Source organism: Lepisosteus platostomus, chromosome 3 (genome assembly GCF_059453375.1).
Source record: "Lepisosteus platostomus isolate fLepPlt1 chromosome 3, fLepPlt1.hap1, whole genome shotgun sequence".
NCBI lineage: Eukaryota > Metazoa > Chordata > Actinopteri > Semionotiformes > Lepisosteidae > Lepisosteus > Lepisosteus platostomus.
In genome coordinates, this window is record NC_142613.1 from 14,500,556 (window position 1) to 14,525,524 (window position 24,969).

Genomic DNA, 24,969 nt, shown 5'->3' on the forward strand with positions numbered 1-24,969 from the left:
GATATATCTTTGCTGTCTGCCCTGTCTTTCTCACACCCGAAGAAGGCTCCACAGCCAAAACGTTGGGTTTGCTTTCTTCTCTTTTCAGCATGTAATCAACTTAGTACTTGTTCATTTTCTTTTGATATTTAGTTTATTTAGGCATGTGGATCTATTTCCACACCTTCACAAGTCAGATTTATGCAAAATTCATCAATATTCAGATTCATCTGTTTGAAATACAATAATCAAGAGCTTCACAACTGACATGCCAGTGGAAAGCTCTGCACTCATATTCAGACCTGCAATGTGAGAAAGTACACACATTGTGTTCATTGACACAAGGATTCTGCTGCCATCTGACATTATGTGATGTGCTTGATTATAGTCCTTGAGAAAGGCACATTTGTATATTTTGTAAATCTTTCGAAATTGCAACTCAGAACACTATATTTTGCAAAAGTATAAAATCTATATTTTTTGGAATAAAAAATAAGGCATGCAGTTACCCTATAGGTATTGTTACTGGAACCTTTTCCATGTCTCAGCCATCTGACATTTGAATGACAGTCAAGGGTTCCAGTTTTTCTAATATTTGGCAATGTATAATTTTATGTAAAATGTTACTCCATAGAACATCATTTTGTAGAGAACATTCAAAGGTCAGAGTCAATGACTATTCAAAGTTTTGTCACATCCTGTCAAATCTGTTAATTATGGATACTACAACACTTTGATGAAAAATGAATTCACAATGCATTTTGGCTAATGTGAGTTTGAACACATTCTTCATTAAGGGAACAGCTTTGCATAAGTTGCTTTTCAGTGCAGAAACTGGATAATATGTAGAGATTGGGAATAACGGTTTAGAATATTTTAAGAACAGCATTTGATTATTTCAGCTAAACGCTGATTAACTTTTTCTCTGCTTTTGTTATCTCTGTTTTAGTAACTAATCAAAGAGACACAACACCTAGAAGTTGAATTCTTACTCTTCACAGTTCAATTGACCGTGATATAACTATAGGAGAAGGATACTGAGTCATTCTATTAAAAACAATACAAATCTTGAATTTTCTGGAATTACAAAACAGCAGATGGCAGGATTGCCAAATCAGTTAGCCGGGAGACTTGTGTTTTAATAACTGAGAATGTATTACTCATTAAGTGACTGCAGCAAGATTGCGTGTTTGTTGATTAATGTTATTCAGTTCAGTTTTTTTTTCTTGAATTTAAGGTAAAAATGGTAAATCAGCTTTTCTCCTTGAACTTGTGTCCGGTTGCCAAGAAGGATGTTTTACCCAGGTTTTTCTAGTGTAGGTTTATTTCTCTTTTTTTGTCTCCTCTAAAGCAAGCATTTTTTTTTAATCTGCATGAAACAGCTACTGTAGGCAATTAGAAGAAGCCACATTTTTATTTGCAGTATTATGTAAGATTTTTGCTTTTATTTTACATGTACATGTACACAGCATAGTTATTTTTGTTTTAGAATAATAGTACAAATTACCTTTGTTTTTAAATAGAGACTTTTATGCTACATCAACTACTTTAAATTTACTCTACAGTTATGAAAATATAAATGTACTACTATTACTACTGTTTGGCTTATGATGATAAGCAAGAAATATAATTAGGCTATCAATTCAACAAAAATAGATTAAAGAAATGTATTTTTCTCCTTTCTCCTTTTATATTTATTTCCAGATATCTAATGAAAAGTCTCTATCTATACCATCTCTGTATTAAAAAAAACAGAGGCAGGGTTAATAATGTTATTAATTTAATCATTTAATAGTATTTTAAAAAACAGTAAGCAAAAGCATTGTGAGGCCTGTGCAAACTGATCAGAGATGTGTAAGGGAAATTCATCTGTGAATGTTGTCAACTGGTTGAGCACCTAGTGCTCTAAGATCTCATGACTTGGGCTTTGGAATGAGCATGTTGAGCTCCACTGCTATGTAAATGTGGCTGACTCATACCCAGGATGGAAAGTGGACAAGTGACAAGTTGACAAGCCCTTAAGGGAGATTGTGTGCACACTACAGCAGTTAAACATGGGAGAGATAAGCTGGGTGAGGCAGAAAACAGGAGATATCTGGATAACTGTAGACTGCAGCTGCAGGAAAGGATTCCAGAGAGCATTCCTGAGCTTGACAAGTTTGATCACTTCCAGGCCTTACTGGAGACCTGGTCACTGGTAGAAGGGAGGACTGACAGGACCTATGCAGCCTAGAGCCCACCCATGGGGATATGACTGTGTATTAATTTACATGATGATTGTACGGGACTTTATTTGATTATTTAATAATTAGAGCAATAGATCTATGCACAAGCAGTATTTCATTCATATCATGTGTTGGCTGCCTCATGCCCAGGTTGCAGACCTCCTTGAGCAAGTGGACACATTCCTGTCCACAGCTGGGCTGGATCCAGTTGTCATGATCCATGTTGGAATAAATGGCATAGAGAAAGGCAGACAGATGATTCTGTAGGAAAAATTTAAGAATTCAGTTTGTAAACTTATGAATACAAAGGCTACATGGTCTTCTCAGGAATACTGCCTGTGCCACATGCAAGACTAGGGAATCAAGAGAAAATATGGAGATTTAACACGTAGCTAAATGTTTGGTGAAGAGAAGAGAGATTCACACTAGGTAGCTAAAGAATTGGGATTATTTTGGAACAGATGGGATATGTAAAATAATTACGGTTTGCACTTTACCTAGAGGGGCACTGGACAAGTGTATGCATAGATTACTTATTAGCTGAAGAGTATTTAATCCAGGGAACCAGAAGGCAGTGAGCACTGGAATCAGGAGAACCCATGGCATAACTAAAAAAAACCTCTTACATTTTTAAATGTTTATACTGTAACTCATCAGATATCTAGAAGTGTAAAGAATAACATCTATGAGAAGTCAATGCTGGGAGGATTGTTGGGGTCCAGGATTCAATTCCTATGACAATATCTGCATGGGGTAGTTTCTATGTCCTCCACAGGTTCATGTGAGTTTCCTCTGGGTGCACTTGTTTCCTCCTACATCCCAAAGACATACTGGTAGGGTAACTGGATCTGGGAAAATTGGCCCTGGTGTGTACATGTTTTTGTCTGTGTGTCTACACAACAATGGTCTTGCATCCACTCCAGACTGTATCCTGTTGCTTTGTGGGATAGGCTTCGGCTCTCCTGTAACCTTGAATTGGATAGTTAGAAAATTCATGGATGGAAGTCAAAGTTACCACATTAACATAGAACTATAACTAAAATATGGCTTGGAAGAATGATGCGGATGGATATAAAGTTTGATCTGGAAAGCACGGCACAATATGAATCGGTAGTGGTATGGTACAGTGCATTTTATCAAAAACAAACTGCAAGTTACAGAACGAAGGAAAGAAGGATAAGGATTACGGTAAATAATGGTTTAAATCAAAAATAAAAGTTCTATAGTAAGAACTTAGCAATAGCTGGATGGCGTAGTCCACTAAAGACCAACGTGGGACCAAGTAACTTACTGATGAGATCAGACAAGTGTGTAGCGAAGGTGATAAATGCTAGAATTTTGTTGCTAGAATTTTGTTCCTTTTAACAAGCATCAAAGGCTTTAGATAACACTGAAGCATATGGCATGTAATATACCAACAATCATTAAAAATACAGTAAATGCTGTAGGCTCCAATAATCATCTGTTGCATTTTAATGCCTGTCATTAAATTTAAATTTTCAGAAAGATTTTTAATATTGTCCTTCCTCATAAAACTTATATTCTCAAGCAAGCAATGCTTGCTTGATGTATAGCACAAAGTATGACATTTGAATCCAGGGAAATTATTTTTAACCTTTATAATGCACTAGCTCAGCCTTATTTACAATATTGTTTTAGCTTCGTCACCACAATACAGAAAGGATATTATAGCCTTAGAAAGAGTTCAAAGGAGAGCAGCGAGAATGACTTTTGGTTTCAGGGAATTATTACAGAAACAGATAGTTTAAGAGTTATAAATCTCTTTGGTATACTGCAGAATAAAGGAGCTTGAGACAAGATTTGATCTACACTGTAAGTATATAAAATCCTTATGGTTATACTGTAGAAAGAGTCTAACCAGAGGACATCAAAAGTTGATCACATCCTGAACAGGCTTCTCAGCCAAGTTATTGAGACCCAAGCTGTAGTTTTTTAAGAACCAGCTAGGTTCAATTTTCCATTAACTTACTGTAGCTACTAAACTAAAAAAAAATAGCAATTTGGCTCTTCTCCTATTGTTTCTGTAGACCAAAAGTGAAGTGAACTGTACAGAGGGAATTGCTAAGACAAGGATACTAAAATAAAAAAGAGGTGGATTCTGGTACGGTCACCCTTAGTTATGATTGAGCACTAGTTATGCAGAAATCCGGCAGTGGAATTGTTTGGAATGTAGACTTCAAACATGGTGACTTTCTGACTGCCACCAAGGCTGAAATCTGAAACTGAGTTCTAAGTTTTGGGATGCATCACATCACACTTCACACATGTAAACTTGTGGAGTAACCTAAGGGTTGTGTTGCACATTTGGTGTATACACAGGAGACAGAGGCAACACTTTAAGACTGTTCATGTGGGAATTGCCTGTGATGCAAGTTAAGTTTTTCAAGTTTGATCACATAAAATACAGTAATAGAGAATGTTTTAGAGCGGCTGAGCAAGAGATCCATATTTCACTGTCTTCTGTCCCTGCTAGGATACGGCAACTATTATATGCACTTTGAAACAAACACAGTTTATGAACTACAAAATACATTTTGTTTATAATGTTATACCAATGCTCTTAGGCCAGTGTAATGTATGAGGATGTCTCCAAACGTTTCGATTTTTGTAAGCATTCCATGAGATGAAAAAACTTGAGAAATATTGGCATATGATCTAAATGCACTAACCGGAGGGAAATTACTTGGAAACAAAGATTGGCGTTTCCAAAAGGAGTCCACAAATCACTTACAGTACATCTCTGCAGCACTCAAAATTGCAGCATCCATAATTGTGGATGATTAAGATGAAATTTAATCTGACCATTTGCGCTGGAGAGGAAAAGAGCAGTTGAAACGTTCCACAATAGTTTCTTTTAACTTTTACAAGCTGCACAGGATTATAAAAAGGTGCTCACTACTTGCTAGATGTTACAAGCTTGTTACCTTACTTACCTTATCTTAAAAAATGTATATCACTTTTCCGCCTCATCAGTACTATACAGTATGTTCACATATCTACAGAATCATGAATGTGTTCAAAATAATGCAGTAATAAAAAGTTTAATCTGCTACTTTCTTCTTTCTGTGCAGACAGATCAAACAGGCTGTATAGAATTTTAAATAGCTGCTGGTAATGCAATGTGCCTGCCTAATTTTGCTGATTACATGTTGCATGTGTTCAGCAACAGCTTTGGAAAAGTCTCATGGCTGAGCTGTAAATGCCAGGGTAGTTGGATTGTGGCCAAAACACAGCCCACACCAGAAGATGATTATTAGATAGAACGATTCTGGTCACAGTAGATAAACACCCATATCTCCATGAAATGAATTTAATCACAGCCGCCCAATTACAGCATGTTGATCGAAAAGCTTTTGTCAGCTTTCCCTTTGGATTTTCATGGGGGTGGAAAAGTGGGTGGTGGGGGCTGGTGAGGAGATTGACATAATGTTTTATTCATCCATGAACACAAATTTATTTGCATTCCTTTTTTATCAAAATAGACAGAATTTAAACTGTATCCAATGCCCCTTATTGCGTGTTAGTTTCTAGTCAGATGATTGCCGGCAGGGGAAAAAACTTAATTAGTGTAAAAATTTCGGACAGAGGCATTTGGAACGTGGCCCAGATATTGCGGAATTCACCTAAAACATATTACAAAATATCATTCTACAGTATGTGCAATGTTTTGACAAAGTAGATTGCTTTGCCTGATTCCTTTAGTTTCGCCAATCCCAATATTACACCCTCACTGCCATCCATTAAGGGTTTAGACTATGGTGAATAACTGCCTTAACTTGCTTTACTCTGAACTTTGACTTTGCAACCAAGCCAGCAAAAGAAGTCTTGATGCAAAAGACAAATTTATCCCAATATCCTTCGCAGTAATATTTGTAGTCCTTTAAAGAATGACAATGCTTAAATGGTTCAAGTAAAATTCAGTTGATACGAGAACCTGTTGAAGCTGACGTACTTCAATGAATGATCTTTCCAAGAAGAGTTGCCATTACCTGACCTCTGATTGCAGTCATTACCGTGTTTGTTGTGTTGCCATCAACATCACAAGCAGTTGGAGAATCTCCCAGAAGGATGTGAAGATACAGGTTTTCCGAACAGCTTTGTGAAGGTGAGTTTGTTTGTTAAGGATCTAGATACCCAGTGAGCTAGATAAAAACAATCTGAATTTAAGACTCACTTAAGCCAAAAAAACCTAGTTTTTTTCTGTTACCAAGCAGTTGAAGAATCTAATGTATTGTAATGACATACAAACTTCCTCTGAGATCCTTTCAGCATTTACAAACTATCCTCATTTTCTGTCTTTGCTCCTCAGCAGTACTCTCTCTCTCCCTTTGTTCTCTCTCTCTCAGTGTTCTGGCCCTTTAGTGATCCTGTCACTTTCAACACCACATTAGGCTCTAATAGCCTTGGAGGATGTTCTCATCCTTGCCAAGCCTCTTCTGATGAGACTTGCAGAGACAGCATGTCCATGAAGAGCCGAGTCCCTCCACATCAAGGCTGCCCTCACGGTGCTCTGCTGACAAGACAGATACGGTCCATGCCGACCTCCCATGCCATTCCCATTTGTCAACTTTGTCAACCGCGGGTGTTCTAATGCTGAGTAATTTGTGTTGTACCATACGTAGCTTTAGTCCTTTAATGAACACCACTTCTGCATCTAAAATGCTGTAATCTCTAATCCTGCCTGGAGATAATAAGAAATACAAAACTGATTTGCTATAAATTGAAGTGAGACAAAAAGTCAGGAGGAATTTCAACAGAAAAAAAAGCATATGGGGTTTAGCCTTGCCTGTTGCGGCTGCTACTATTTTATTAATTGGACGAGACTGTTATTATGAGGACAATTTGATACCGCTCGCAATTCCTTGTATATGCCATACATGCTTGTATATGTCATTTTAATTTTTCAAATAAAAAACAAAAACACCTCTTATAATTCAATATGCTTATTGGTCCTATGAATTTTCAGTGTCAAATTCTGCACATTTAAAATCTCACCAGCCTCTCCAGAATAAAGGAAGCATTATTTTTTGTTGTATTTGTACTGACGAAGGATAATTGAGTTCACTGTATGTTTGGTTTACATTGCTACTCTGCAGAAAACAGTCTCACCACTTGGATGGAAATCTGCAAGATAAGAAGAAATGGGTTGCAAACAAAATGTTCATCTTCCAGCAGAGAGGAATGAGAAGAATTCACTACATGAGCTAACAATACATTTAAATTGAAGTCGAGTTTAATATTCCCATTCCATCACAAAGATGATTCCATAAATTGGACAATCTGCATGAGTCATAATCTAACACTTGAGATCAGGACTATAACATCTTGATGGTTTCAGTCTTACTGGTACCACAATGATTCTAGTGTTTTGCAGTGTAATCCTTTAGATAGCATCCTTGAAATGTTAAATTATCTGCCACCATTATGAATTTCATATAATTCTGTAATGAAACATATACAGTATATGAACTGCAACGCAATTCAATAATTATCCATTTATTTGGCTGATATGTACCCAATGTGTTTTACATTTTGTACCCGTGTCTTACATTTTGTACCCATATATTTATAAATAGTTGTGTATTTTCATTAAGCAACATGAGTAAATTACCATGCACAGAACAGCAGTCCCACACCCAGAATTTGAATCCACAACCTTCCCGTTACACTGTCGCTGATCTAATCACTACTTCATATTCCAGACTAGCTTTCCTTGCATCCTCAGAAATATATATATACACAATTTGCACATCCCTAACCTTTACTAGGATTAATATGTTTGCCAATGGAAATCAAAACCCAAGAGTTCACTTTTTGTACCTTACTATTGACATGTTTGGGGAGAACATAAACAAAGTCAGAAGCCTGGCAGCCTTTTGGTCAGCACAAATCAATTTCAGTCTCAGTCATATATTTCAGAGAAGTTTCATGTTACCTGGCCTTTTCAAATCCTTCCCTGCTTGATATTTGCCAAACTACCAAAATACTTAGGAAAGCTCTGCATAGGTGACTGTTCTGGTGAACAACCAACATAGAACACTCTGTTGAGTGGGTCTGTGGGCTCTGCTGTGGGACTTACCCACTATATTTGAATTATAGATCTTCCATCCTGCCTTTAAGCATGTTAAGCAAAAATATTTTAATACCACTTCCTTTTAAATAATTCATATGGAAAGAACAGACACATCACCATTTTCTGTAGAGGAATCTGAAGCAAACAGGTGCATTATTAATTCAAATGATGCTTGTTCCACATGCCAACATTGCAAAAGGCTTTTACTCTGAATATAAATCATGTTCTATGGACTACAGATCACAAGTTGTAGCTGGGCTGTAACATTAGCTGACTGTGACTGGCATTCCACAGGAGAACAAAATTAGTTGAGCTGAGACTGAAGCTGGCAAGGCTCTCCTTGTGACTGAAGGTTGACTGCAGTGTTAATAGAGAGAGCTTTGTCAGTGTTCCATCTGCTTGAGGTCATCAGTTTGTGCTATTGTTGCACACTGGAAGATGCATATACTGTAGGTTATCTATATTTCTTCTGGGGAGGCATGAGAGTTGTAACAATGGGCTATGTGTTAATACACCATGAATTTAATTTGTTACAGAACTAATTGAACTAAAAAGGAGTCATTTCTGGGCAGAATCAAGAAATCTCTAGAACACAAAACCAACCATCAGGCGCAGGGTTTGTAATTTGTAATTATTAGATGGACTGAATGTGGCCTCCAGATAAAAAAATAATATAGTATTAAATTACCTAAAAATATAAAAATGAAGGTCCTGGATTAATAGATGTTTATTGCTGTAATTTAATTATACAATATGTAATTCATATAATATTATTTTAAATTTTGTATGTAGTACTCATTGATTTGTGAAGTGAGACAGCTCATGTTATGCATTATTTGGATATATCCCTCATTGTTTCTGAAAAGAATGGTGGGATAAAGTGAGAAAATGTAATCATGCTTCAGAAAGTTTTCATTCTGGAAGAATACCTTATTAAAAACAAAAATTATCAATACATATTTTATAAAATCATTTTGTATTTGCTTCCATTGCTTTTTAGAATTTTTGTTCTACAAACACAACTGTTTTCATAACCATTGATACATTTTATTAAAAAATATCCACAACTTGATTAGCAGTATGAAAAACGGTCATTACCGTTTAACGTTCTTAGTATTGAAAGCAATATTTATGAGCGAGCTTGTAGCTCACAATACGTTTATGAAATTATGTGAGAATACCACCTCAGGATGAGGCACTTTCTGACTTCACTTACAGAAAAATGGAAGGATGGTAAAACAGATTGCTTCTTTTAAATGTAGAGCTTTCCAGGGCTTGAGATCCATTGAAAATCATTTGCAGAGAAGATCAAGAGGTGAGTGTGGTCTTCCATCCTATAATAATCCCAACATTACAGTTTGACGTTAGTGCACAACACAAAACAACACCACACACCTTGGTGCATGTGAATATTGTACAAGCTCAACAAAAAGCTGGATAAGGTGCCAAATTTAATCTCTTTCTTTTGCACATGGTCTGTTCATGCACTTAAGCCCCTCTGACTCAACCACATTTTCATAAATTCTGAGAACGTTATAAAAATATAAAATCTCTGATGAAAGTAGCCTTATCCCTGGCTAGTTAATGTTTCTGCATGGCTGTTAAACTGAGGATTACATTAAAGCAGCAGTAACCTTCCCCAATTTGCATCTTAGCTTATCTGTGCCTAAAATGTAAAATATGATTAAGTATAACCAAATACTCGTCTGATATTGACATTTTTTTATCCATATGTGATATCGTCAATGCCAGTTGCAAAATGCTTTATTGGATACAGAAAAAAAACAGTTCTGATGTTCTGCTCCTCCGGTGCCATCGGTCTGTCATCCTAATCAGGGCAGTAGGAATCCATAGAGATCTGCAGAACAAATTCTAATACGTGAATGCAAAGATAAGCATAAGGAAGGTGGTTGGCATTTGGCGATGAGACAAAACCACAACCATCAGTTCCTTAGTGGGTTGTCACTTTTTGGAGTCACTGTGATGGTTCCTTGCATTGTGGTGATCTATCTTGCTAATGAATCATCTAGAGGTGAAATTAAATCATCTTTGTCTTCCCTGTCTTCTGCTCCATCCACAAGTTGGAATCTCTCAGTGAAGGATGTCTACACGTCCAAGGCCTTTCAGCAAATCACTGTAGGTTCAGCATACAACTGTAGGTACAGCATGATGTACTTGGAACTTCCTCCTGGACTGGAAAATATTTAATGCACTTATCAAATGATGAACTACATCTAGGTGATTCATCCTGTATCTTGTATAATTATTTAAATTGAGATCCACTGCATGCTTTGCATTTCTTGTGACAGCTGCTGCAAAATCTCAACATCCTATCACCTCCTGTGTTGGGATTCCTGTGACCAGTGCTCATGGTTCATTTAGTAAGCACCAGGTGAAAGAGGACTTGGAATTTTCATGGCTTTCCTGAGTCCTTAGGCGTGACACCTGGAACGCAAGGAAAAAATAGGTAGTTCACACCAACTTGAGCTAAAACCAAGGATTTATTGTACTTCAGCAGTCATGGGAAACCAGAGAACATGCGTCTGCATGAATGGAGGATACTAGAATTGAGATTAAATTTTTTGAGCTGCCATTGTGTAAATAGTCTTTTGTTCTTTAATGAGTGGTTATCCTCAAACACGTGCACGGAAATTCAACATGACAACCTTTTGCCAATCAAGCAGGTAGACCAGAGCCTCAAATAAATGGTCCATGTTTGAATCTCTAGTCTTGAGTCTGTTGGCTTCCATACCTTCACCACAAAGAGCTCAGATATCGGTGAGTGCCAGCACAGAAGGTAATGGGATACTGGAGGTGTATGTGTGAATCTTGGATTGCTGTCAACCCTGCTGGTAAACTGTCATCCCTCTCAATGTAATGTGGGTATGTCTCCAAACCAAGCTCCTGGTAGCGGCCTGGGATAAGAATATTCATTCTGAAGGAGGAAGAAAAAAAGAAAAAACCAAGGTGAGAATAACATTTATTTTGTTTAAGTTGATGCTCTGACAGTTATGCCAACAATCATATATTGTTAACTGAGTTAATTGTAGCTACCTAACATTTGGCATTTCTGCTACGTGTCTTGAAAACAAAGAAAACACTGCATAAATATAAATATTACCTTGTGTGAACTTATATGCAGTTCACTGCAGTCTTATTTCACAGTAATTATTGTTAGATACAATTTATTAAGTACAATTGTCCTGAATGTGCATTTTAGTCAAGATGTAAGGCAAAGGTTCTCCCATTAAAGTTAGAGGAGGCTGAATAAAAGGAAACAGAATAAGGACACTGTGATGTTTCAATGTGCATTTAGTTCATTTGTATGTTAATTAAATTTGGGCAGATGCAATTTCAAAAAAATGTTTAATTCTGTTAAAACCACCTTGGTCAGACAGTCACTTTGAAAAAAAAAACACAATTCTGCCATAGAGGCTGTTTGTTGTTGTTCGACTCAAGCTCATTAGTACTCATAAAAGTAACTGCTCTTTTTTCAATGTTTATTATCTTATCATCAGGGCAATTAGTGTTCAGCTCAGTCAGAAAGTAAATATAAGCCATGCAACTTCATACTGTACATCCCAAATATCATAAGTGATAGTCAGACCACCGAGTATATTCATGACCCTATAATGGATAAAGTAGTTAGAAAATGGATGGGTGCATGATATTTGAATGTTTAAAACACTGAAAATGGATAAAATGAAGTGAAGATGGTGAGTTCAACTCCACATACCATAACACGCAAAGGGTTAAAAGGATTACCTTGCTTACTGTGTGCGCTATGTTTCAGAATTTTGTTTGTTTAAGATGTGTGCTCTTTCCATATAACCAAATACATGTAGATCTCTTAAGTTTAATAGTTCAAATTTTGTATTTCCTTTACTGCATGGTCATAATGTATTTAGTATATTAGAGTTCCAGTACCCACAGCAGGTCCAAACCTCAATTATGACAAGTTTAATCTGTTTGCCAGGATGTGAATGTTAAGTACAATGGGACATTTTTCAGTGTTTCCCACACATATTGTAGCCAAATATATAAATATACATAAGACTCATCTGGAGTTCTTACTACAACATCAGCTTGCATTGTGTTTTGCCTTTTATAGAAAGCAAAAATGGATGGACTCCAAGTTTACATGTCTGTTTGGCTCCCTTTTAGATTATCTGCAGCTGGGAAGTAAAGTGCTCTGGAAAGACATGAATTTACTTTTTGCATACTGGACTCCTCCTGCACCAAAATGACAATGAAGTGAAAGCTGACTCAGGACATACCCTAGGAGACACTACTTAACAAAATATATACAGTAAGTGGATAGAACAACCTAAAAAGTGGCCATGTAACCTTCAAAAGAACAAAACAGCATAAATAGGTTCTGGTATCTATGATGCTATGGCATCCTCTTGATCAAGATGGGCTCAATAATCTCCTCTTTGCTATATGCCCATAATACCACTTAATGTATAAAAGTCTTGCATTTTTTAATGTTTAAAACAATTCAGAGGACTAGTCCCTTGATTCCTGAATTAAGAATTCAAAATCCTCAAAGTTGTGAACAAAGCCAACCTTGTGCACTTCTTCCGAATCAACAGTTAAATATGAACCAGAGGACACATGTGGGAACTACGACAAAGTCCATTTAACACTGAGCACAGAGTGCACTTTTTTACACAAGGGGTTGTGAGAGGGTGGGAGAAACTATCCAGCTATGTTATCTAAGCTAATACCCTGACTTTTTTCAAGAAACACGTGGCTGACATTCTATGTTAGCTACTAATTACCAAATGGCCTAGAAGAACAAAATGGTTGTCGATAGTAAACTTTAGGTTTTAATGATGCAGGTTCACACATCACTTTCACAGGAAATAAATGTAAAAGTGGATGTCTAAGGGTTAATACATTTTATGAAATATATAAATAATGTATCTCATTGAAATGCTCAGAAACTAAATAGAGATTTGTGAAAAATTAAGAGTGTGTCAATTACTGTTAATTGTAATACATGCAAGATTTATGAAGATACTGTTTTCTTTTTTTCTGTTAGTTCTTCAGATTCCAATTAGTACCTCGGATATCTGTAAGATGCATACTAGCTGTGGGTATTTTAAGCTCCTTAAATTAAACCCCTTACTGAGAGTGCTTTTGTTTTATTTCTTGCAGAAAGGTGCTGGGATCTGTGTCTAAACTATAATTATTTCCAGCACTGCTGTCTGATTTGTATTTTTTAATAAAATATCTATAAGCTAGGGATCTATTTTACTAGAGGGTACAGTCACTGCTGGTGTGCGTTTCTAAATGGATGCACACTGAACAGAAGAGCTGACCTAGAAGGAAAAGGAAAGTTTTTTTACAGCAAACTCAATTTACTCTCCATTTCAGCTTTCTTTTATTCATTTTTCTTTTTTCTTATTTAACAACTACAGAGGGCAGTGACATTTAAGCTCCATGATTCTTCAATGTGGTGGAAAACTTAGAGCACCTGTCTCATATAAAACCTTCTGCACTGTGGTGATGTTTCCTAATCCGTTTCCTATAGTCCATTTGAATGACTGAAATCATAGGACTATTGTTGGATTTTTAATCGCATTAAAACAAGTCGCACATTAACCTTCACTGATTAAATTTCCATTTAAATTTCATTTATCATTTCAGAGTGCTTTTCTTGATTAATCCAAAAGTTTTTTTTTCATTTACTTCATACAAATTTCAATGAGTTTCAAAAACTATCAGAAGCAAACACTGTGGTATATTAATAATTGTATTGTCAAAGGCTTACATTGATGACCATTGGGTAACTGCCAGCATAAACTGCAATATCACTCATCAGGTTTTTGTATAAAAAATATAAATACAATTAAATTTATTTTTCTCCCAAACGCATTGTACAGAATGTACATTAAAGTGTAGCGGTCACAGCTTTTTGGTAGGTGAAGAATGAAAACAAAAAAAGAATAACACATCATAATACTAATACAACCAAATACTATATCAGATATATTTCAAATTAACACTTAAATTAAATATTATCTTGTATGAGTAAATGGTGTTTTAATATTAAAATACCTTTTATAGTAGTTTAGATAAACACTACTCTAGGTAAGACTGTATGAGAGAGTTTATTTTAGGGCTAGCAATTTGTTGTGATTCCTAAAGGAATTTCTTCAGTACTTTAAAGCTCTCACTGTGATATTAGTACAAACCCCTTTTTAAAATAAATTCCCCCCTGGCAGCATTTTTTAATGACTTATTGAAATGGTCATTGCTAGACAAACCCTGTTCATCACTGACATTTTAACCCACTGAGTAGATTCAATTTCAGATAAATGCAGGGATTTTTTTCTTTTATTAGGAAAAGAATCCGTTTGTGCACTGGCAAATGATTAAGTCAAGATGAAGATGAAGAACACTTTTTGGAAATTAATTTCAGGACTTCAAAACAAGCTTATATGTACAGTAAATGCTTTGTTATGTTGTATTGTATAATTCAATGTTAATATTTATTATAAAGGTACAAAGTACTTACACTAAATGCCCTTCTCAATTTGTACACTTATGTTCTTATGTCTCAGTATGACAGGTTTTCAGGGCTCCTGGACTGACTTGTCCCCAATTACGCATATAATGTATTCCTTTAAGAATTGTTGACCTAGCAATGTTGTATTTAAGCCCAAGTCTCTCTCTCATATTGCCATGGGAGCTAGTTTCAGTACATTAAATGCTAATTCTACTTTTGTGGAACCTGGTAATTGTATTCTCTCTGCTAAATCTGGCATGTTGCCTATAAGTACATGCAATGCACACTCTTTCAACTTCTGTATTACAGTATGCAGTATCATTGCCCTAAGACTAAGGAGCAAAACATTCTGCTTTGACAATGAAAGACACTAGTATGACATACTATACCAGGAGGACTCATCCATATGCCACTGCACCATGGATAAACGGAGTAATATCTTGCCTGTGGGCAAAAAATCTGAATGTACTGTATTTTTCTATATGACATTGTTTGTTCAGGCGGTACTAGAATATATTGTGCCAATTGTGATATCTGTTGAATCATTCATTGTGAATATACATTAAAACATAAATTTATTTACAATGATAGTTTATTTACCTACTGTAAACAAGCCTGAAAAGTAGTAAAATAAAAGTAACATAAGCACCCAACTCCCACTGGAGTTCCTAACATGCTCAACAAGTCCTACCTAACCAATCACCATGCTTCCCATGCAGTTCATGGCAATGTTTTACTTTAACAGAGGGTTTGTTCCATTTAGAATACAAACCTCACCTTCACAATTCACATTCCCACAGTACCAGTACACTTCACCAACAAAAGACCTAGAGTGGCAGGTTCTGTAACCTTTTATACACAGGCCCACAGACGTAATGGAAATCAGCTGCATTCAATCAATCCTGTGAACCTATCAATTGGCCCTCAATAGCCCTATAGTTTCATGATCGTAAGTCCCTCCTCTTAAGGGCGCTCCGGCTCTTTCTTGTTATTCATTCTTTGCACCTGCCTCCTGTTCCAGCCCCTTCCTATAAAAACCAGACACTCCTACCAATCTGGGCTCAGCTTTGGCCCAACGGCAAGGCTTCTCAATGGCGCCCTGACCATCTGGGTCTAGGGCTTGGAGTGCCTGGCCCCGTTACCCCCTTTTTACTTCCCAGATCCTTCACTGGATCCCGCTCCGGCTTTTAACTTTTGTCGTCTTTGTCATGGATGGATCACCTGGCTCTGGACTTTCGCCCACTCTGGATTTCCCTTTGGACTCCCTTTGGACTTGTTTGCCTTGGCCATGCCCACCTGAGCACCAGTGCACCATGTACATGCCCCCCTGTTCGTCTACCCTTCCGGATTCTATCATCTGCATAGGGTCCCGAAAAGTGCTTTGTGACACACAGCTTCCTAGTACTTTAATTTTCAGCCAGGAAGCAACAGCCTGTTTATAACTTTTCTATACCCTCAGTCCACAGTATACGTCTGTTACCTTAAACCTCACATAATATAATAATAAGCAATATATAATAAACCATATTCCAAACTTATTAGAATCTGTACAATAAAGGCATTTAAAATTACTTATTCAGAGCATGTACTCTCTCATGTTTAAAGAGATACTGCATTAAGGGGCTTGTGTGCTTCTTTCATATTTTACCTTTCAGCACTTGAAGCTGCAATGCATTACCATAACTATAAGAATGAAAACCTGGACATATGAAGGCAAATTTCAGCATACCTACTGAAGAAGTTTTAAAAAGATTTGAAAATGTTCAGGTATACTGTATATTTTTAGCTTTTTGTTCAGTCCTTCCCTAATGAGTTTCTCTTGCCTTGAGACCAGATTCTGACTCATTTTCAGACTTATTAGTAACACCATGCACAGTTCTGTTTAACATGAAGAAAGGCATGCAAATCCTATTTTATATTTTTATATGCTCAGCACACTTGGTTTTATAAGGAATAGTAAAAAAAATGAAATCTTCAGCCCAAACGAGGAACAGTCTTATGAAGACAAGCCACTTTTAATGGATATTTACAGTAGGTATTAAGTTGAAAGGATACTTATATAGCTGTCATATAGCTGTACAGATTTAGCAAGATATTTTAGTGTTATATTCTATTTTTGAAAAAACTTTAATTTAGTCTTCTGGGATACACATAGTCACTCATGATTCAGACACCAGGAGTGAAGAAGCTTAAAGTGATGTAGAGCAATAAAACTTCTGGGCACAGGGACAATATGAAGAAGATATTGTCTATGTAATTTATAATATTTGATCCAAAGTTATTATTAAATACACAGTGCTTTTGAAACATATGGATCAAACAGAGATGGATACAGTAATTCCATTCAAGACACACACAATGGCTCACTGTGCCATTGCTTAGCCCACATGACTCCCCACGTCAAAGAGATAGTGGTTCATCATGAGGTTTAATCTGCTGGTTCCAACTTGCAGTATAGAGCTGGGTAAACTAGATTAGTATTAAGTACCTCACTCAAGGTACAACAACAGTGACAGCAGTGGGGACTCGAACCCCCAGCCCATGAGTTACAAATCTAAAGACTTACCCACCACGCTCTGCTAGCCCTTTATGCATGTTTTAAATAGCGATACTGTATTGCTGCACATACTGTAGACTCTAGAAATCTTTTTTTTTGGTATATTTTTCTTTGTATGCAATATAAAGTCAGAAAGGGCATTTTATTGTGGTTTTCAGCACTTTAAGGGACATGGATTAGGTTTGCTCTATGGTTCATTTCAAGTTAAGTTCACTGAATGTGAAAGCATAGCTGGAAATCTGTTAAATGTAATCAATGTAATGGAATAGATCAAAGATCCACATTGTGGAGGTGATAATTGTACCTCTCTAAAAGAATCTCTTAATACTCATGAAAATGAAGAACTATGGTGAGTTAAAAGTCTAAGTTTTGTTGTTTTCTTAATTTTTTAACATATTTAAGAAAATGTGCCTCACATTATCAGTTTTAAAATAATTTCCCCATCATTTCCACTGTTTTGCTTTGGATTGTATTTACTGTTAAGCCAAATTAACTGGCTTGTTTTAGTCAGCATGATGGTGTGATAGCATTGCAGCCTCGCAGCACAGGGGCTCTGGGTTCAATTCCTATCTCTGAAAATTTAGTTTGTTCTCCCCGTTTTTACATAGGTTTCGTCCCATAGTCATACAGTACAGTACTGAGGCTAACTGGTTTCTGAGAACATTAGCCATGCTATTGTGTGTGTTTTCTGTCTGTGTGTGCCCTGTGATAGACCGGTGTCCCTTCTACTCTTTAACTACTGTATATACAGCAACATTTTGTTTACGTTTTGTGTTGATTTCCCACACTGTCCAGAGACTATCTTCTATTTTCTTTATACTTAGTGTTTCCTATCTCACTTACTGTATATCTCTGCTATTCATACATAAGAATGTGCACTTGTGTACAATATGTTATTTGTCAGGTGTCTTCATACTGTAGTTATATATATTGTCTATACTGTAAGGCAATATAGAAAACACTGTTAGTTGTGTAGTAATAATTGAACCGTTGCCTGTTTTTTTTACCTTCAGTAAAAAATTATGATGACAACAGTGAGAAAGATAAGGACTAAGACATATGACTTACGATCATTTAGATCACAGATTCATTTTTTAATTCTTGATGGCAGTAAGTGCAGCTTTTGGAAAACAGGTATGCAAATGTTGAACATGCCTCCCAGGTGACAAAATAAATATTGGTCTTTCAATTGTTTCCACATCTCACAGTAAATAGACTTTTATTATTAAAACATTTGCTTGTAATGCATTGTTAGTTGAGAGAAAAGAATGACTACATCCAACTTTAATACTAAGATAAATTATAAGCATTGTAATAATTGCAGAAAAATACATTTATCTAAGTAATCTACTGACAATTGGAGGTTGGGAAACAATTGGCTAAATACATTTTAGAGATCTCTATCATCTTTGAACTGCCATGTACTAACCTATTATATCTTATCAGTCTTTTCTACTTGTAATCTTCAGAATCAGTTTACATGTCTGGGATACTGGAGATTCCTGTCTTAAGTAAGAACTAGTGTTTTCCATCTTGTTTAATAGCCAAATGTAATGATGAATCTTAAAATACTATAATTAACATGTTCTCCTTCCCAGTGCAGTGCAGTCACTAAAAGAAGCTGCCATAAAAATACCTTGTGGAGAAAGGGGTTAGTTTGTCATTTTTCTCTCCACACCTTGTTTCTAAAAAAAAAAAAACTAACATGTCACAACTTTTAAATTCACAAATAAAAGTACCTGAGCGGTTAAAAACTGACAGAGAAGAAAGGTGTTTTGTAGGTTAAATTAAAGTGAATTTCAATTTAAAGTATTTAAATACAGAGTAAGTAATGAAATTACCAGTGGCACTGTAAAAAACTCTAAAACTATTTTTTAATAGTTTTATCCAAGGTACAGTGTGCGCCATAGTTTTATCAGCCATTCCTCTTAGCATTGAATTGTTTCCACATACAGTAAATGACTTAAACATCTACTCTCAATTCTTGTGTTTAATATTTTGCAGTGAGCCAGTGTTTGTTGGATTCTTCTTTCACATTTTGCAGAAATCTTGCTTTCACCTAATTACAATACCATTTCTTATCCCATGTTTGGTCATTTAAGCCAATTCAGTGCTTTCTGGTACTGAACAATGAGTCATTCTGCTGTTTGATGGATTCTATCGCTTTGTTCTGTAACATCAGTGACACTTTGAGATTCCTTCTGTGCACTTTATAGTTAACAGTTTTAATTTTGCTTTTGATTTACACATTTCCAATTTATTCTTCATGACTTGATGAATAAATATTTTGTCTCCAATTAAAGTCAAATAATAATTTTGAGGCATTATGATTGATCACAAATCAGTAATGAATGGGTTTCAACCAAAATACTGGTATTTTGATTGCCCCAAATATTTGTCATTTTTCAAAACTAGTTTTAACATTATTTTTGTTTCATGTACAGTGCCCTTAAGACTTTTTCATACCCCATTAAGGTAGGATCAGAAAACATCATGTAACAGAAAGATTTACAAATTGGACAGTTTCTTGCTTGAAGAATTCTTAAAATATCATACTGTGAAATAATTGAGATGAATGAGTATGAATAAATCTAGGGAGCACTGTATTTTAACATTTGTTTTTTTATTATAAAATTAAATATCTGTTTTATTTTTTATCTTTCACTAGAAAAAAATAGAAATTATAGACATCACTTTCCTTGTGTTAATTCTTTTAGTTTCTTTTAACTAAGCAAATGCTTTACAATGTGACAGTAAACTCATCTCACTGGCTTTGCAAATTTGTGTTCAAAACATTTCACTTAATCAGATACACAGGGATCCAATATTTCCTACCCCTGGAGTAAAGAGTCCACCACTGAGACTATCCACTAAGGTATTCTAATCATGTTTCCCAGAGCACATTATCTCTTACTCGCACCTCTATTAAGTCCATTGGTTTTTAAACATTTTATATATACTTCATCTGATTATTATTTTGCATATGTGTGTGAGATTATCATCAGTAAATTCTTTTTAATACTCGGCAATAATGGGCTGCTGTGGTAAGCTAATAATAGAATTGAGCTCTAGGCAAACAAGGGTCACTTTTGTTGATTGCAAATCAAATCAGATATATAACTCTGAGTTGCTTTGTGGGTTTAATTAAAGCAAAGGATGGTCTCCTCTTCTGCAAGGGTCATTCTTCATTTGTACCCTACTCTGATGAAATTGCACTTTACAGACAGCTTCATTTAATGTCTTATCTCTTCAGCCAAACGAGGTTTAACAGCATTTATCATTTCACTGCAAGTTTTGCATAACTTGATACCGAATGCATTAAAACAATATTGCTCGTTTTGGGGTTCATGTACTTAGTTACTATTTTATTCCACCTGTTTTGTAATTGTTTCACATTATTATTATTTTCTAAACCTTTCAAGTAGTAATAGTTGAAATAACTGTCTTAGTTATCCACATTGATAAGCAATTTGCAATTTTATGCAAAAGGAAATAAGTTAATATTATATTGTCTATGTATTTGTCTCATTTTAAAAAAGACGTGAATTGGAATGGTGTCTTTGTGAGGCTTTCTATTTGGAATTTTAATAATTCCTGATGTGCACTTCAGTGCACTTTAATATCCTGTCTCCTCTCTCACTCTGCTTCAATCTCTAGAGCAAGAGAGAGGGGGGGAAAGGGAAGTGGGAACTGGCAGTGTGAGTTTTTCCAATAAAAGCAGTGGCCTGAGCTACTGAAGCCCCTGCCTGTGTGCAGCTGCTATTAACGGTATTGCAAGCCATAATACTGATTCCCTTATCTTCCTGTTCTGGAAAGCAAGCCCCGTCACCTAGATTGAGACAAACCAGCACAGTGAGGGGGATAACTATTATCTTCAGAGGCAGTGAAAATTGCTTAGCAGTGCAATGAGAGAAAACAAGAGGGAAGATTAAGGAATTTAATAAAGAAACAGCAGGGGAACAACAAGTGCAAGCTGCCATATAATCCTTGTAGCCTCTCCTGCCTCCTACCCGCCCCATCCCATCCTACACGGTGTCAGGTCACCAAATTTTTAGACCAAATAATTTTTCATGGATGAGCTCCTACAGTATTCTTAATCCACCACCTCAGAAATTGAGACTGCATTTTGTTTGCTTAGCTGTAGGCCAAACCCACACAACCTGTGCTATTAATAGGCTTTTCTATTTTAAGTTCCATATGCATTCGATTGGAGAAGTAATGAAGCCTTAATTAATTCCCACCACAAATTTCTCAAATACCGCAACAAATAGTGAATTGGTGTGATTCCTGGCGGGCTGTTTTTTTTTTTCAGAAACCAGAGGGAATTTAGGGTTCTAAAATGGTCACATTGCAAGATTAAGGCCTAAGGATAGTGAGAGATGTTGGTTGTAATGACTTATGGAGTGCAAAATCATCCCAGGACAAGATTTGAAATATTTTATGGATTAACATAACCTTCAATGTACTTTCAAGATCATAGTTTTTGATGTTTAGAAAGCATGTATAGTCATAATGCACATGTATCTCCAAAAGAGATATCAGCATCATATTGGTTAAGGGATAAATAAATGTGTGGAAGTAACCCTATATTTAACCATTAGGATGTCATATTCTCTTCTTATATTATTCTCTTCATACAGTATATAGATATTCTCTCTGCTTGGATCCAATCTTTTCTCAATTTCCCTAGAGTGAAGACATTTATCTCCTTTAAACTATCCATACTGTATATGAAAAATCCCAGTATGTACCTTTTGTTCTTTGAAAATGTTCTAAAGCTAAAATATCCTTTTGTGGCATGGTGATCAAAACTAAAAATAATATTCTAAGTGTGGTCATACTAGAGTAGAGATGTAAAATGTCACAGTGCAGTTCAGGGCAGTTTTGAAATACATTTATTATGGAGGCTCCCTGAGACCTCAGCAGAGAGAAACCAATGTGTCTGTTCACTTAACTCTGAAGCACAGGTATTTCTGAGTGTCTTTTATAAATTATATGTAACCATGAACATTTTGTAAAATATGAAAAAGAAAAAATAATTCAGAATGGATATCTTTGGACATTGCAAACCTCACAAATGTCCATATGTCACACATATCTTAATGGTCTCAGTACACTAAATAAAAATGTATGTAGTCCGCCTTTAAAAATGATGGAATAAAGTCAAAAGTAAATACTATACTAGTACATTTTAAAGCCTAAGAATGATCCCTGGATTTAAATTCTTCACTTTGTGCTGTATGCTAAAATGTTCTATGTGCTTTTTATTATTTTCCCACATTTTCTTAATGAAGAGATTGATGATAAACACCCCGATCTCTTTCATGAGTAGTTTCCCACAGCTCTGAATTACCCATGCTACTCATATAATGTATGTTTCTACTAAAAAGTATGTGGATCACTTTGCACTTATTGATGCCAAATTTATTCTGCCAGGCATCTCCATAATTTTCAAGTCTAGTTATAACCACACTACTATTTCAATATAACCATTTCCTTGTAAACTATTTTGCAGTGAAAGTTGAATTAATTTTATTAATCTTGATGACAAAGAGTAATGGACCTAAAATGGAGATATGTGGGACACCATATCTTACAACTAAGAAAGAGTTAACAGATGTTTATAGCCCAAAACCTACAACAGATATTGACTCCGTTTCTCCGTTTCTCTCCCTTAGAAATATGGTCAAAATATATTTATTTCAATGTTGGATATTAGTAAATGAATGCATGGCTTCATCCCATCAAAGATACATTATTTTAATTGTGTTTTAGTAATAGTCAATCCTAATTGTATTCTGTATAGACTTCAACTACTTCAGAAAGCAGCTGGAAGGTTCTTAACCAAAACTAAAAAACATGACCACGTCACTCCTATTCTAGTGTCTCTGTACTGTCTCACTGTAATATAAAGTATATGGCCAATTTCAAAGTTGGTTGTGCTAATGTAAGAAGTATTAAAGGGGCTAGCTCCCTCCTATTTAAGCAAAGTTTTAACAATATAGTCCAGGTGTTTTTAACAACCTGGTTAAGTGCCGCAGTTGAGGACACTAGTAGGTTACAAGAATTTCCAAATTACCTGTACTGTAGGTGTTAGAAAGTTTAATTATGGGGCTCCTAGCCTGTGGAATGAAATATTCACTTTTTGTACAATTATATTAGAGATTTTCTTATTATCTGAACCTTGAAATCAAAGCCTGAGACTATTTTTTAGTCCATTTTCATCTCTGTTACTCAAAGTAACTATAATCTGTTAAGGCTCCCGATGAGCAAAACATACCCTGTGACATTTTTTTCAAACCTGTTTCTTTTTTTATATCTGGGAACTCTAACATAAAGTCTCATTCCTATTATTCTCTTGCTTGGATTCCAGCCTTGTGGCTTACAAATAGCAATAAAAATTTGTGTCTGGATGACTTGTGAGATTAGAACCAGGATGACAAACCCTTGATGACATTCTCAGTATTAAACAAGATGAATTATACTCTGATCCGTGGCACCCTCAATTAAATACTGAAAGACTAACTAAAATCAAGAACTTGCCTTTTATAAAACACAAGACGCATTGCCTGGGTGAATGACAACAATGAGTCTTTGCAATCCTGCAAATGTATTTTCTCTCTTTTTGGTTTTCTCACTTTTGTGCTGAATGGTCTGTATATGCATATGTACTGTATATGCATATTTTAATCAGCAAAACTGATAAGACATTACTAAATTGATTTTAATTATTTATTTATTTACATACAGGTTTATCAATATTTGATTTAATTAATTTCTGAAAACAATAAAAAAACGGTACAAAACACTTCCTCAATGCCTATGAATCTGATTTTATGAGAAATATACAGTATTGCTTTGAAATAAGCAATTATTCTTGTATGTTTTGGATTTTTTAGTCATCAAAAAGACTATCATGTTGATTATAGGCTTATATTCATCTTACATATTTCACTGTATTTATTTAATTGTCTATAAAGAACCTTTTGCTTGGCATATTTGTCTTCTTTACGAAAAGTCACACACAACATAAATGCTTTGGTTATGAAAAACTGGCTATAGAACAGCTACTGCAACAAGCAAATGGAAAAGGTTTCTCTGTCTGCCATTCTAAAGGCTGGCAGAAGTGAGCTCAAACATTATATCTCACTGAATCAAATATTCATTAAAAGGTCTCTGCACGTAACCCTTAATGTCTCATAAAATGGAAGAGAAGCTTAGGGAAAGGACAGCTATATTGTCAGGAAAATTGGATGGAATTTCACATTGCCTGAAGACAAACTTATGCCAGTCTGACTCTTAAGATCACGAGGGACTCTCAGTAAGTCCTGCCTCTTAAAAGACACTAAGAGAAGCTATACTGCTGAAGTAATTTACATTACACAAGGAAACCAACAGCAGCTTTTTAAAATCGGTTGTGTTTAGATTGCTGAAACCAAAACATTAATGCCATCACTTTTGTTATGGGGCTCTGGAATCCCCAATGCTCCTTTGAAAATGGAAAAGAGAGATTGGATGGAAGAGGGATGAGTGTGATTGCTGTCTTGAAGGGCTATGAAATATGTCCCAGCTGTTGTTGATCATTTTCAAGTTCTGT

General features: G+C 35.6%; 1 protein-coding gene across 3 annotated transcripts in view; it reads right to left on the reverse strand.

Moving 5' to 3' along the window:
* Nucleotides 1-7,690: 7,690 nt before the first annotated feature.
* LOC148674516 (leucine-rich repeat transmembrane neuronal protein 4-like) overlaps nt 7,691-24,969 on the reverse strand; it is a 42,576-nt gene continuing 25,297 nt past the window's right edge. For 2 of the 3 annotated variants that reach the window (XM_088624636.1, XM_088624635.1), the window contains exon 3: nt 7,691-11,233. Coding sequence is in view for 1 of the 3 variants with exons in the window: in XM_088624635.1 (XP_088480761.1) it covers nt 11,168-11,233 (66 nt within the window). In the remaining 2 variants the exon portion in view is untranslated. The remainder of the gene's footprint in view (nt 11,234-24,969) is intronic. The other variant, XR_015935321.1, reaches the window with a different exon arrangement.